The sequence below is a fragment of the Neophocaena asiaeorientalis genome, unplaced genomic scaffold (genome assembly GCF_003031525.2).
Source record: "Neophocaena asiaeorientalis asiaeorientalis breed wild unplaced genomic scaffold, Neophocaena_asiaeorientalis_V1.1 scaffold221, whole genome shotgun sequence".
Taxonomy (NCBI): domain Eukaryota; kingdom Metazoa; phylum Chordata; class Mammalia; order Artiodactyla; family Phocoenidae; genus Neophocaena; species Neophocaena asiaeorientalis.
Window position 1 is genome coordinate 2,193,259 of NW_020173766.1, and position 12,362 is coordinate 2,205,620.

At 58.6% G+C, this 12,362-nt stretch overlaps 1 protein-coding gene across 1 annotated transcript in view; it reads right to left on the reverse strand.

Annotated features, from left to right (window-relative positions):
• COL7A1 (collagen type VII alpha 1 chain) overlaps nucleotides 1-12,362 on the reverse strand; it is a 33,391-nt gene that overhangs the window by 18,604 nt on the left and 2,425 nt on the right. The window contains exons 4-46 of the mRNA XM_024751471.1: nucleotides 12,163-12,322; nucleotides 11,984-12,077; nucleotides 11,731-11,892; nucleotides 11,402-11,565; nucleotides 11,195-11,324; nucleotides 10,976-11,092; nucleotides 10,727-10,873; nucleotides 10,525-10,641; nucleotides 10,300-10,449; nucleotides 10,089-10,217; nucleotides 8,411-8,554; nucleotides 8,197-8,322; nucleotides 7,952-8,095; nucleotides 7,225-7,344; nucleotides 6,926-7,069; nucleotides 6,439-6,564; nucleotides 6,192-6,338; nucleotides 5,807-5,932; nucleotides 5,310-5,456; nucleotides 4,949-5,083; nucleotides 4,717-4,863; nucleotides 4,499-4,635; nucleotides 4,095-4,221; nucleotides 3,863-4,009; nucleotides 3,603-3,775; nucleotides 3,470-3,505; nucleotides 3,359-3,385; nucleotides 3,220-3,264; nucleotides 3,084-3,146; nucleotides 2,572-2,643; nucleotides 2,441-2,476; nucleotides 2,261-2,296; nucleotides 2,007-2,078; nucleotides 1,829-1,906; nucleotides 1,556-1,582; nucleotides 1,420-1,473; nucleotides 1,216-1,278; nucleotides 1,065-1,124; nucleotides 912-947; nucleotides 668-712; nucleotides 553-588; nucleotides 151-195; nucleotides 34-69 (exon numbers count right to left, since the gene is read on the reverse strand). Coding sequence (XP_024607239.1) covers nucleotides 34-69; nucleotides 151-195; nucleotides 553-588; nucleotides 668-712; nucleotides 912-947; nucleotides 1,065-1,124; nucleotides 1,216-1,278; nucleotides 1,420-1,473; nucleotides 1,556-1,582; nucleotides 1,829-1,906; nucleotides 2,007-2,078; nucleotides 2,261-2,296; nucleotides 2,441-2,476; nucleotides 2,572-2,643; nucleotides 3,084-3,146; nucleotides 3,220-3,264; nucleotides 3,359-3,385; nucleotides 3,470-3,505; nucleotides 3,603-3,775; nucleotides 3,863-4,009; nucleotides 4,095-4,221; nucleotides 4,499-4,635; nucleotides 4,717-4,863; nucleotides 4,949-5,083; nucleotides 5,310-5,456; nucleotides 5,807-5,932; nucleotides 6,192-6,338; nucleotides 6,439-6,564; nucleotides 6,926-7,069; nucleotides 7,225-7,344; nucleotides 7,952-8,095; nucleotides 8,197-8,322; nucleotides 8,411-8,554; nucleotides 10,089-10,217; nucleotides 10,300-10,449; nucleotides 10,525-10,641; nucleotides 10,727-10,873; nucleotides 10,976-11,092; nucleotides 11,195-11,324; nucleotides 11,402-11,565; nucleotides 11,731-11,892; nucleotides 11,984-12,077; nucleotides 12,163-12,322 — 4,327 coding nt within the window. The remainder of the gene's footprint in view (nucleotides 1-33; nucleotides 70-150; nucleotides 196-552; nucleotides 589-667; nucleotides 713-911; nucleotides 948-1,064; nucleotides 1,125-1,215; nucleotides 1,279-1,419; nucleotides 1,474-1,555; nucleotides 1,583-1,828; nucleotides 1,907-2,006; nucleotides 2,079-2,260; nucleotides 2,297-2,440; nucleotides 2,477-2,571; nucleotides 2,644-3,083; nucleotides 3,147-3,219; nucleotides 3,265-3,358; nucleotides 3,386-3,469; nucleotides 3,506-3,602; nucleotides 3,776-3,862; nucleotides 4,010-4,094; nucleotides 4,222-4,498; nucleotides 4,636-4,716; nucleotides 4,864-4,948; nucleotides 5,084-5,309; nucleotides 5,457-5,806; nucleotides 5,933-6,191; nucleotides 6,339-6,438; nucleotides 6,565-6,925; nucleotides 7,070-7,224; nucleotides 7,345-7,951; nucleotides 8,096-8,196; nucleotides 8,323-8,410; nucleotides 8,555-10,088; nucleotides 10,218-10,299; nucleotides 10,450-10,524; nucleotides 10,642-10,726; nucleotides 10,874-10,975; nucleotides 11,093-11,194; nucleotides 11,325-11,401; nucleotides 11,566-11,730; nucleotides 11,893-11,983; nucleotides 12,078-12,162; nucleotides 12,323-12,362) is intronic.

Here is a 12,362-nt window from a genome sequence, read left to right on the forward strand (position 1 = left end):
TCGGGGGCACTTGACTCCCAGCCCATGACCCACCTTCTCTCCTCGGCGGCCAGTGGGTCCTGGTGGCCCCTGCACGTGGAGAAAGCATGAGCCCAGAATGGGGAGGAACACATGAGAGCCCTACTCCTGATCCCACAGTCACATACTTACTTCAGGACCCTCAGGTCCAGGATGCCCAGCAACTCCTGGTGGACCCTGGGGAAGAGAAGCAAAAATGCTGACCCAGGTGGGTGGGGGCAGGGGGATTATGGCAGGTAAGGGCTAGAGGTTCAGGATGGGGGTCACAGAAGATCAGGATTTAGGTCAGCAGGGGTCAAACTCGGCAGGAAGACAGAGACCAGGTCAGTGGAAGTCAAGGTCAGTTCAGCAGGGTCAGAAAGCTAAAAGCGGGTCCCTGGGGTTGAGGGTTAGAGCCTGCATCAGCAGAGATTAGGAGTCATGTGAGGAGGGGTGGAGGGCCAGGGGCAGTGGAGGTCAAGGGCAAGAAGTCAGAACCAGGAGGGGTACGGAGCCAAGGTCTGCTGGCACCGGCAGTGGGGTCAGTGGGCTCACCTGTGGTCCCGCTGGGCCAGGGGATCCACGTTCACCCTGATGGAGCAGAATGGGTCAGAGCTGAGTCTGGCTCCAGATCCTCTGGGGCCCTGAGGGCCCCCCAGGTTGTACTTACCTTTTCTCCAGTCTCACCGATGGCCCCTGTTAGTCCTTGGTCACCCTGAGGGGAGAGAGATAGGAGAAGGGCCTTTACTGTCGAACCCCAGACAAAGTGTCTCAAACTCCAATCATCTGTCTCTGAAATCACAGCCTCTGACCTGGGGAGAACCCCTATCTCCTGATCCTCCTGCCTCCCCTAATCCTATAGGGGTCCCAGTGTGTCACCTCTCATACCTGACCCCTCACAAAATGGCACTTACTTTGGGGCCAGTGTCTCCAGGAAGTCCCCGTAGGCCCTGAAAGGGGTTCAGAGATTTGGGTTTGGGAATAAGGATGGAGTAGAGGGTTGATGGCTGAGGGTGGGGGCTGGAGCTATGCCCACCACGCTCAGAATCCCTGGCCTCTGCACTCACCGGCTCACCCAGGGTCCCAGGTTGTCCTGGGAGGCCTGGGGCTCCATCTTCACAGTCACCCTGAAGGAGAAACAGGTGGGTAGAAGACCCTGCTCCCAGCACCCAGAGGCCTCACCTCAGAACTGGGACACCAAGAAGTCAGATCTCCCACCTTTTCTCCTTTTTCTCCAGGGGGGCCAACTGAGCCTTGGGGTCCACGGCTTCCAGGAAGACCCTAGGAGGAGGTGAGTAAAAATGTGAGCCCCAAACTGAGGTCCAGCACCCACCCACTGCCCCAGAAAAGCCCCCAGCTCCTCTATCCACACCCCAGAGCATGGGCCACAGGGTCCCCAGCAGAGCCTCAAGGCTCCCTCACCGGCAGCCCAGGCTCCCCTAAAGCAACGCTGCCATCACCTGGTCCAGGGGGACCCTGGGAAAGAACAGCAGGTCAGGGGATGGCCGGGGGGAATCAGACTCCAAGCCACCCCCAGCATAACTTGCCCCTCACTTACCCGCTCCCCACGATCACCTTTCTCACCCTGGAAGAGAGATCATGACACGTGACCCTGGACTACACCTCCACACCCCAAGATACCAGGAGGAATGAGAGTCTTGGGGTCAAACTGGATTACAAAGTTCATGGAGGAACTGAGGAGTCATGGGTGGGGGTGGTCAAGAGGTCATGAGCTCAGAGTGACCAGCAGGGGTTGTGTGGGTTTCAATGAGGTCACCAGGTCACTGGATCACATGGAGGTGATGAGACCATATGGCGGTCATGCCCTCACCTTCACAGCTGTTCCAGAAAATCCTGGGGGACCACGGGGTCCTGGGTCTCCCAATGGGCCACGAGATCCAGGGGGACCCTGATGGAAGAGACAAAATATAAAGTACAACCCCATAGACCCACCCCACTGGTTCCCCCATCACACATCACTCCCCCCCACACCATACTCCAGAACTTACTGGAGGTCCAGGGTCCCCTTTCTGCCCAGGAAGCCCTGGGCCCTCGCCTCCAATGACTCGTCCAGGCTCTCCCTGCAGGGCAGAGAACAGCAGAAAGGATTCAGGGTATGGGAGCCTTGAGGTAGGAGAAGCCCCTAGAGTTCCCCAGCTATTCCTCATCATGCCTTAGGCCCCACACAGTGTCTGTCCTGGGGCAACCCTGTTCCTCCCTTGGACATCCTGGCTTGGTTCCCTCCCCTCCCTCCTTCACTTACCGGCTCCCCCTTTGGGCCTCGAGGTCCTCGCTCTCCCTGAGGACAAAACAGAGTAAAGGGTGATGCTTGGTCTCAGTGCATTTCAGGGTGGGCCCCTACAAGCCAACCCCGCTCCACCACCCCAGCTCCCCACCCTACAGAAAGGGCTCTGGGAAGACACTGTGGGGCAGAGCAACTTACTGGTTCTCCACGAGGACTGGGCCACCCTGGGGAGCCCTATAAATGGAGGCCAGAGTCAGACCAGTCAGACCACCCCACCCGCTCAAGCAAAGCATCCCACCATGTGAACTGTGAGGGCAAGGCTTGCTCACCTTCGGGCCGGGGGTTCCAGGAGTACCAGGGCGGCCAGGGCTGCCTGGAGGCCCATCTGCCCCAGGGAAGCCCTAAGGAGGCAAAGAGGTTAGGGCAGGAAGGGACCCTCCCTCAGTGCCCCTGGTTCGCTGGAGGAGCCCTGACTGACTATTCTTCACCTGAACCCCTCACCCCACAGGCCCCTGAGCATTGTTGGGGGTACAGCAGTGATGTATGTACCCTGTGAGCTGAATGGAGCCGAACCCCAGGCACAAGGGCAGTGATGAGGCCAGGGCCTTCCCTGCCTCTTGGACTTGGAACTTCCACCCGGGCTCTCCAGGGGATCTCAAAACCCCACTGGTCCCCCCTAATTCAGATCCTTCCCCAAAGTCTCTGCTGTGGTTGATAATGTCCACTTAGGCTTCTAGGAATACTCTGTGTTTCTAACTCTGTTTCTTCATTCCCTCTTGTAATAACCCTAAGGAAGCTTCGAGGATTGTCTTAGGGGAACCTCAATGGTCTCTACACTCACCCTCTCACCCTTCGCAATGGTACTTCCAGGAGGTCCCTGGGGGCCAGGAACACCCATCCTGCCCTGAGAGAAGAGAGCAGGTGAAGAGGCAGTACACCGGTCAGGGGACAGAGGACAGGTATGGGGTGGCACTCACCGGGAGGCCGGGGGGACCAGGAGGCCCGGCTTGTCCTTTCAGTCCCTAGGAAGGATGATCGGTGAGCCCTGTGCTGCTGACCTCCCCCTGACCCACTGAGCCCCCAACCCATTCTCTACCCCCAACCAGAGCCACTCACCATCTCTCCGGGTTCCCCCTTCTGGCCCTGGGGAAAGATGTGTCGGGCGACGGTCAGAGTGGCAAGTTCCAAGAGTGGCCCTCACCCACCCTCTCAACCCTGGACACTTACCTTTGGACAATGCACCGAGCAAGGCTCTGGCTGTAGCTGTGGACACAGGGTCTCCTGGAGGTCAGCCGTTCTACCAAGAGCCCCCAGACCCTCTGTTTTTCACCACCTAGTCCCCCAGAGGCCCCTTCCAAACCTGGGTGGTCAAAGCCGTCTGACACAGGGCTGTTGCCAGACTACTGACTGCCCGGTCCAAGCTTGGACCATCATCCACGGTGAAGAAGGTCTGGGCAGAGTCCATGCCCGGCACCAAGCGACGCAGCTGTTCTGGGTCAGCTCCTGCCAGGCCCAGCATCATCACTTTGAGCCCTAAGGAGGGGTCCAGCAGCTTGCATGACGACCCTGCTGGGGCCAACCCTATTCCCAGGTCCCATTCCCACCAGCCCTGCTCCTCACCAGCAGCCTGGGCCTCACGGATAGAGCTGAAGATGTCACCTCTCAAGGGCTCATCCACCAGTAGAACCATCACCCCCGGCACGTGCCGGCGTCGTCCAGGGGCATCTGGTGCCAACAGGTACCTGTGAGCTGTAACCACTGCTGTGCCTGAGAGAAAGTTCATGTCAGAACCCAGGGGCACCAAGCTCCCAATGGGAAAGCCCCAAGAATCCATGTCCACTGTAGTCCTTACCCAGGTTGTTCCCACTTGGGTCCGTGTAGGGGATGTTGCGGATCTTCTGCCGGATGACACCAAGGTCATAGGAGCTGTTCAGCGAGAACAGTGGGGAGGGCCGGTGACTGTAGGACAGGAGGCCAACCTAGGGTAGGAAGACCACAGAGCCTGGGGAGGATGACACAGCAGGGACAGGGGACACAGAGCCTGGTGGGAGACACAGAGCCCAAGGTGTGTAACTAAACCTGATCTATTAGGGGGTCAGCAGTGATGGTAGGATACGGAGCCAACCAGCAAGTGAGGCGATCTGGAGCCTGGGGAAGGGCAGGGAGAAAGCCTGGACCAGTGGTGGGATAGGGAAATGGTGTGGGACCAGGGGTGGGCAGGGACAGGTAGGAGTCTGGCTGCCTCTGGGGCCAAACCTGGATGGCCTGTGGCCCAAGAGGCCCAAGTGCAGACACCAGATGCTCCAGGGCTCGCTTCACAGCCTCTGCGCGATGAGCATTGTCTCGAGTGGTATGCAGCAGGAACACCACGTCCATCAGGCCATGGGGACACACTGCAGGAAGGGAGCTGAGTTACTGAAGCAGTCAGCCCATCTAGCTACTCTCTTGGGCCCCTCCCACTGGGCCCACCATACCTGGGGTCTGTGTGACCGAGGCCTCAGGACTCTGTACACCCTCCCGGACAGGTATCAGGGAGAATATGTAGGAGATACCAGGCTCTAGCCCTGTCACCCGCTGGGAGCTTGAGATCCCCGGAAGTGTCTGTGAGGCCCCAGGCAACTCTGCAGAGGACAGAGCTCAGTTAAACAGGAGGCCCTCCATGGAGCCCCCACTGCCAGCCCACCCGAACACTAGCCTCCCCATCACCTTGGCCAGGGCCTCTGAGTGGCTGCCAGGAGAGGATGTAGCTGGATACCCCAGACACCGGGGTCCAGGCCAGAGTCACTGAGTCGACTGAGGTGTCTACAACACGCAGTTCAGTGCTTGGGACACGAGGTGACTCTGAAGGAGGAATCAAAGACTAGGGATCCGAGTATGTGTCCCGAGAACCCAGAGGAGAGAGATCTAAGGAGATCCTGGGGCAGATTCATCTTAGTGAAGGAAGTCACTGGAGGTCATGCTGGGATCACCCCGGATCAGGAATGGTAGGGGGGGCTACAGGAGGAGTCACTCAGGGTCATGGGGTACAGGAAATCAGGGTGGGTCATCGGTAGGGGTAAGAGCACACCAGTGTATGCAGTTACTTCTGAGGGGGGCCCTTCTCCAGCTGTCCCCAAGACACTCAGCCATATACGGTAGTGGGTCGCTGGCTCCAGCCCGTCCAGTTCGTAGCTGCTGAGTTCCGGCCCCAGGACCTGGGACTGTTCCTGGCCACCTGGGGCAGGCATGAGATGGGGGCAGGGGCACGTAGGAGGATGCTACAGACCAGCATTTATGGACACGCCCGCCTCACTGACCCCCACGTACCTTACTGACAATGACCCCGCCAGCCTCACTGACTGATCCTGCTGATGGGGTCCACCCTCCTGACTGATCTCCTTATTCTCGCTGACCCTGCCCGACTGACCCTCATTGATCCCACGCACCTAGGTGACTGATACCAGGTACCTTCAGCGATCCGCAGACCCCCACTGACAGACCCTGCCCACTCTCACTGATTTCACCGACCCCACCCCCAACCCCGCCCCATTGGTCCCTAACCTCCCTACCGGGGGCACCTCTCACCCTCAGGTCGCCAACGCAGACGGAAGCCGCGTGTCCCGGGCACCGGCTGCCAGCGTAGCCTCAGCGAGTGCTCCCCTCGCTGCACTACACGAAGTGTCTCCAGGGCTGGTGGAGCCTCCTCAGGCGCTAGAGAGAAAGCACAAAAATCAAGGAGGCTCCGTCCCCAGTTAATCTCTGTGCCAATCCCAGACCAACCCTGGAACACGCACCGCCCCCAACAGGCCCCACTGCCTATCCCAGGCTACATCCCTCCTCCCCCCGAAGACCCCGCCCCCACAGGTTCACTACCAATCCCTGGACCCTCTTCCATTCCCGAGAACAAACCCCGCCCCCAAACCGTCCAGGGCACCAATCCAAGGCTCGCGCCAGCCCGAGCTCTGCCTACGCGTAGTGACGACAATGGAGACAGGTGCGCCCTCACGATCCCCCACAAGTGCAGTCACTCTCACTGAGTAGCTGACTCCGCCTTCGAGGCCCCGTATCTCTGCGGAGTCCGTGTTTCCTGGGAGCATCTCCTGTCTCGTGCGGCCACCTGGCCAGGCGAGCATAGGGCAACGGTCAGGGATAGGGGTGGCTGACCAAAGGGGCCAATCCCAGCCAGGAAGGGCAAGGGGAGGGTCAGGGAACCATACCCTCGCTCCGGCCCCAGGCCAGTCTGTAAGCTGTGGCTCCAGTGACCCCCACCCAGGTGACCCGGAGAACATCACTGGAAGCATTGAGGATCTGCAGCTTCGAGACACTGCCCACGGGCTGAGGGTCTGGGGGAAGACGCAGGGAAAAGGATCAGGGGCCACTGGCAGAGAACAGGGCAGAGAACAGGGTGGCAGAACAGGCACGTTCAACGCAGGGAGGTCTATCTGAAGGTCAGTATGAGGTTACTGTGGACGGGTCAGTGCAGGCAACTTCTGAGTGGGAAAAGATCAGTGCCTCAGAGTGGGCAGTGTGGAGCAGCCAAGAGGCCACTGTGCGTGGACTCCTAGTCAATGTGGGGTACGTCAGTGTGGGGAGATAAGTCATGAGAAGAGCTGTGATGGAGCAGGCAGCTGGAGCAGTCAGGAATATGCAGCAGGACAGGGTAGCCAATGAGATGTGGTTGGCAGATGGCCAGGGTCCACTTACCAGTCCTTACAACCACAGAGGCAGGGGTCCCATCCACACCAGCCATACGGGCCCACACATGCACTGTGTACTCGGTATCTGGCTCCAGGCCATCCAGCTCAGCCACTGTGGCCTCCCCAGAAACCAACTGGGATTTCTCTGGGCCTAGGAGTGAGGATGAAGGTAGCTCTAGGACTAGCCAGACTCTGCCCCCCAATGTCCCACCTGGACCCCGAAGAAACGCCTGCTCCCATTCCACCCAGGCCTGCCCCCGACAACCTCCAAAACCTCTGGTCCCTTCCCAAACCCCTGGTGCCCACCGTGGCCTGAGTGCCAGGAGACCCTGTATCCTGTGGCACCAGGAACCCTGTTCCAGGTGATGGTGACAGATGAGCTGCTGACTTGAGTCACACGGACTGTCTTCATTGGGCCCAGTGGGTCTGGTGGGGAGAGGCAATGGGGAGTCTGATGGAAGAGGCAGTGGAGGGTCTGATGGGGGAGGGATTGGGGGGGACATCTAATAGAGGAAGGCAATGGGAGTCTAAAGGGAGGCAAGGATTTGATAGCGGATGCAGTGAATGGGTCAGATGGGGAAGGAGTGGGGGTTCTGACAGAGGGGATAGTAGAAATCTGAGGTGGCAGGCGACATGAATCTGGGAGACCAGAGGGTCTGACAGAGAAGGTATTAGGGTTCCGACGGAGGACTAGGAAGCAGTGAGGGGGTCTGACAAAGAAGAAAAGTGTAAGTCTAAGAGGATGGTCAAGTCTGGCAGAAAAGGCAATGGGGTCTGAGAGATGAGGTGCTGGAAATCTGAGGGCAAGAAGAGCGGGGTGTTAGGGGACAGGCAGAGGAATCTGAAGAAGGCAGGGGCTTAAAAGGAGGCAAGGGAGACTGAAGGGGGAAGCAGGGCCTCTGAGGGAGGAGGCAGTGGGGATCTAAAGGGGGAGACTGGAGTTCTGTGGAGAAGCAAGGGTCTGAAAGGGAAGGCATGGGGGTCTGAAGGGCCACTGGAGAGAGAGAGCCAAGGGGCTGGGTCAGGCCCTGACCAGTTCGAGCCACGGTGATCGCAGGTGGGCCCTCCTCTCTCCCTCGCAATGCCGACACAGCCACCTGGTAGGAGGTTCCAGGTCTCAGCCCCATGATATCTGTGGCAGTAGACTCTGAGGGCAATGTCTTGCTGGACTCCAGACCTAACGTCAGAGAGAAATGTTGGCATGGCTCCTGCCTGCCCCTTGGTCCCCCATACCCTGATCGTTCCCTTCAGCAACCCTCCCACACATCCCACACTGACCATTGTCTGTCCTCCAGCTAACCCGAAATCCACTGGCTCCAGGCACAGGTCCCCAGGCCACCCTCACTCGTGTTGCGTCTGACGCCACTACTTGCAGCCCTGGGATGGCAAGTGGGGTTTCTGGCTCTAGGGATTAAAGATAGAGGTCAGGGATCAAAACCAGGACCAGAGTGAGTCAGGCAGCTGTCCCCCACAGCCCTCCTGCAGTGCTCACCCCTGCGAACAGTGAGGACGCTGGCACCACCCTCTCGGGTGCCTACTCGAGCTGACACCCACACTGTGTAGCTCAGCCCAGCCCGGACGTCATCCAAGTCAAAAGCTGTCTGACTCCCGGGAAGCACCAGGCTCCGCTCGACCCCTAAGGGAGAAGGCAGGATAGGCAGGCAGGAGTCAGTGAGAGATGGGAATGTGGGATGAAGGTGCTCAGTGATGGACAGAGATACAAGATGAAAAGGGTCAGTGGCGGCAGGACAGGAATAAAGATGCAGACATAGAGAATGGACTTAAGGACACGGGGAGGGGGAAGGGTAAGCTGGGACAAAGTGAGAGAGTGGCATGGACATATATACACTACCAAACGTAAAATAGCTAGCTAGTGGGAATCAGCCGCATAGCACAGGGAGATCAGCTTGGTGCTTTGTGGCCACCTAGAGGGGTGGGATAGGGAGGGTGGGAGGGAGGGAGATGCAAGAGGGAATGGGGACATATGTATATGTATAGCTGATTCACTTTGTTATAAAGCAGAAACTAACACACCATTGTAGAGCAATTAAATCCCAATAAAGATGTTAAAAAAAAAAAAGAAAAGGGTCAGTGAGGGATGGGACATGGGACGGAAAGGTGTGAGAGATAAGGACAGGGGTAAAAGGAGTCAGTGATGGACAGCGACACAGGATAATGGGCCAGTGATGAATGGGGACACATAATGACAGGAGTCAGTGGAGAAGGACATAAGATGTAGGATGTCAGAAGTCAGCGGACAGCGACATGAGTTGACAGGTCATCGACAGACAGTGAGGTGGAGTCAGTATTAGATTAAGGACACGGGGAGGGGGAAGGGTAAGCTGGGACAAAGTGAGAGAGTGGCATGGACATATATACACTACCAAACGTAAAATAGCTAGCTAGTGGGAATCAGCCGCATAGCACAGGGAGATCAGCTTGGTGCTTTGTGGCCACCTAGAGGGGTGGGATAGGGAGGGTGGGAGGGAGGGAGATGCAAGAGGGAATGGGGACATATGTATATGTATAGCTGATTCACTTTGTTATAAAGCAGAAACTAACACACCATTGTAGAGCAATTAAATCCCAATAAAGATGTTAAAAAAAAAAAAGAAAAGGGTCAGTGAGGGATGGGACATGGGACGGAAAGGTGTGAGAGATAAGGACAGGGGTAAAAGGAGTCAGTGATGGACAGCGACACAGGATAATGGGCCAGTGATGAATGGGGACACATAATGACAGGAGTCAGTGGAGAAGGACATAAGATGTAGGATGTCAGAAGTCAGCGGACAGCGACATGAGTTGACAGGTCATCGACAGACAGTGAGGTGGAGTCAGTATTAGATGGGGACATGGGAGAACAGTGGTCACAGCTAAGGTTATAGAAGGGCAGGGGTTGAGCTTGTGGTTGTGGAGAAGGGTGAAAGCCATGGCCAGGGAGGTGGGGCAGGGAGTGGAGACAGATCCAGATGAAGAGACAGGCAGGGTCAGGGCAGGGAGCAGACAGACCCTGTGACGGGGTCTGGTTCAGTGCCATCTTGGGAGGTGGATGGACAAGGAGAGAGGAGGAGGCTGTAGAGACCCCGGAGTGGAGAAGGGCTGGAAAGGCTGGAATGGTTTGAAAGGCTGGAACTTTAGTGTGTGTACGGGTCTTGCTGTGTCCCCCTCACCCTGGATGCTGCGCACGGTGATCCGATACTCGGTGGCGCTGGGAACTGGCCTCCAGGACACTCGCACCCGCTGCCCAGGCAGCTCAGTGGCCTGTAGATCTGTCACAGGGCCCATGGGCAGCTCTGGCTCTGTTGGACAGCACAGCCTGAGAGGCAGCCTGGGGCCCCTGTACCTTCCCCTCTCACTTGGCCGGGCCCACAGAGCCCTCACCAGGGGGGACCACAGTTGCAGGCGTGGCCACCTCGTGGCCCTCTAGCAGCGTGTAGAGTGTGAGGCGATACTCAGTGCCTGGCTGCAGCCCATCCAACTGGTAGCGGGTCACGTCAGAGGGCAGCACCACCTTCTGTGGCACCTCCAAGCCTGCAAGATGACAGGGTCAGGCCAGCTGAGGCCAGGTCCGGACCCAGCCTGCCCACCCCACCCTCCCGCACGGACCACTCTCACGCCGCCACTCCAGCCGGTAGCCACGGGCCTCAGGCACCAAGTTCCAGGAAAGAAGGATGGATGTGGGGCCCAGGATGATGGGACGCAGGGTCTGCTCAACAAAAGTGTCTGCCCAGGGCACATGGGAGGTCAGTGGCCTCTATGCCCTGCCAGCCTGCCCACCCAGCCTGAAGAAAGCACCCAGCCCTCTCACCGGTACGGGCAGTCAGGGAGGTGGCAGGCCCCATGCTCCGGCCAAGCAGGGTGCTCATGGTCACCTCATAGTCTGTGCCAGGCTCCAGGTCACGCAGCAGCACTGACCCCTGCCCAGGGCCCAGCTCCTGCTGCTGCGTGGCCCCACCTGCACGGGGGGCACAGAGGGGTCAGTGGGTCTTGCAGACTCAGCACCCTACAGTCCTGTCTGAGGTGCAGGGACTTCCTTCAGCCCACACCTCTGACTCACCACTGAAGACCCGCCATGTCATGCGGTAGCCAGTGGCGCCTGGCACACCCCGCCAGGCTACCAGGAGGCTGTGGGCTGTGGTGTTCTGGATGGTCAGCTCCGGTCCCTCCAGAGCAGCTAGGGGAAGGTCCCACCAGGGATTAGTGAGTCCAGAGTGGGGAGGGGTTACTGGGATGGGTGGTTAGGTGAGCAGGGTCAGAGGTTAGCAGAACTGCTCACTTGTCCGAGCTGTCCCACTCACGGCCTCCCCGATGCTGTTGGCGTAGAGGGCAACCACCGTCACTTGGTACTCAGTCAGTGGCCGGAGACCCTGCAGCCTCATGCTGGTCTCACCCGCTGGGACGCTCACCTGCCCAGGGTCAGAGGTCACTTCATCTTGGCCAGCTAAGTCCCCAGCCCTCCACCTACCACTGCTGACATCCTTACCTCCCGCCGTTCACTCGACAGTGGCTGTCCCAGCCCCGTCAGGGGCGTGTACTGGACCTTGTAGCCAGTCACAGGGCCACTGGCCGCTGTCCATTGTACTCTCAAGGATTGACTGCCTGGCTCAGACAGCACCAGGTCTCGTGGACCAGAGGTTGAGTCATCGGCTGGGAAAGGGGCAGTCAGGCAACCAGGCAAGAGGATCAAGGGTCAGCACTTATGGTACAGCACCGGGCTCAAGGGTCAGGAGCACATGGGATGGAATCAGTACTCCCAGGTTGGGGTTCGGGTCAGGGTCCAGGTCAGGGCACACAGGGTGGGCAGGAACTCACAGGGCAAGGCCACAGGCACGCCACCTGCAGTTGTGCACACCCTCCGGGAAACAAGAGGCAGTAGCGTCCTCAAGATGTTGAAGTCGTTGACGAAGAAGAAGAAATCGCTGGCCGGCTGTGAGGCGATTCGCTTCAGCTCCTCAGGGTCGGCATTCTTGATCCCTGAGGTGATGCCCAATCAGGGCTCAGCTGCCCACATGCCCTCTGACTCATCCCTGCCCCAGCTGACCTGTCACCCGAGCTTGGTACTCACCCACAGCAAACAGCTTGACTCCCTGCCCCTTCAGCCTCTGGGCAGCTGTGTCCACCAGGTCCTGGGACTTCCCATCTGTGATGAGGATGCAGACCTGGGGCAGGTGCAGAGTCAAGTCAGGACTGCCTCAGACACTTACTTGGGGTCACCTTGGAAGGCATGGTAGGGTGAGAGATCACCTTGGGAACACCAGGTCGGGCCAGCTGGGGCAGAAAGACACGGTCAGCCACGTGGAGAATTGCAGCTCCTGTGCGCGTGTTGCCTCCCTTGTAGCTGATCTCTCGGATTGCATGGATCACATCACCTCCTGAGCCAAGCGCATCCAGGCCAAATTCTGTCCTGTGGGGAGGTGGGTGGCAGCAGGCTAGGAGTAAGGGCT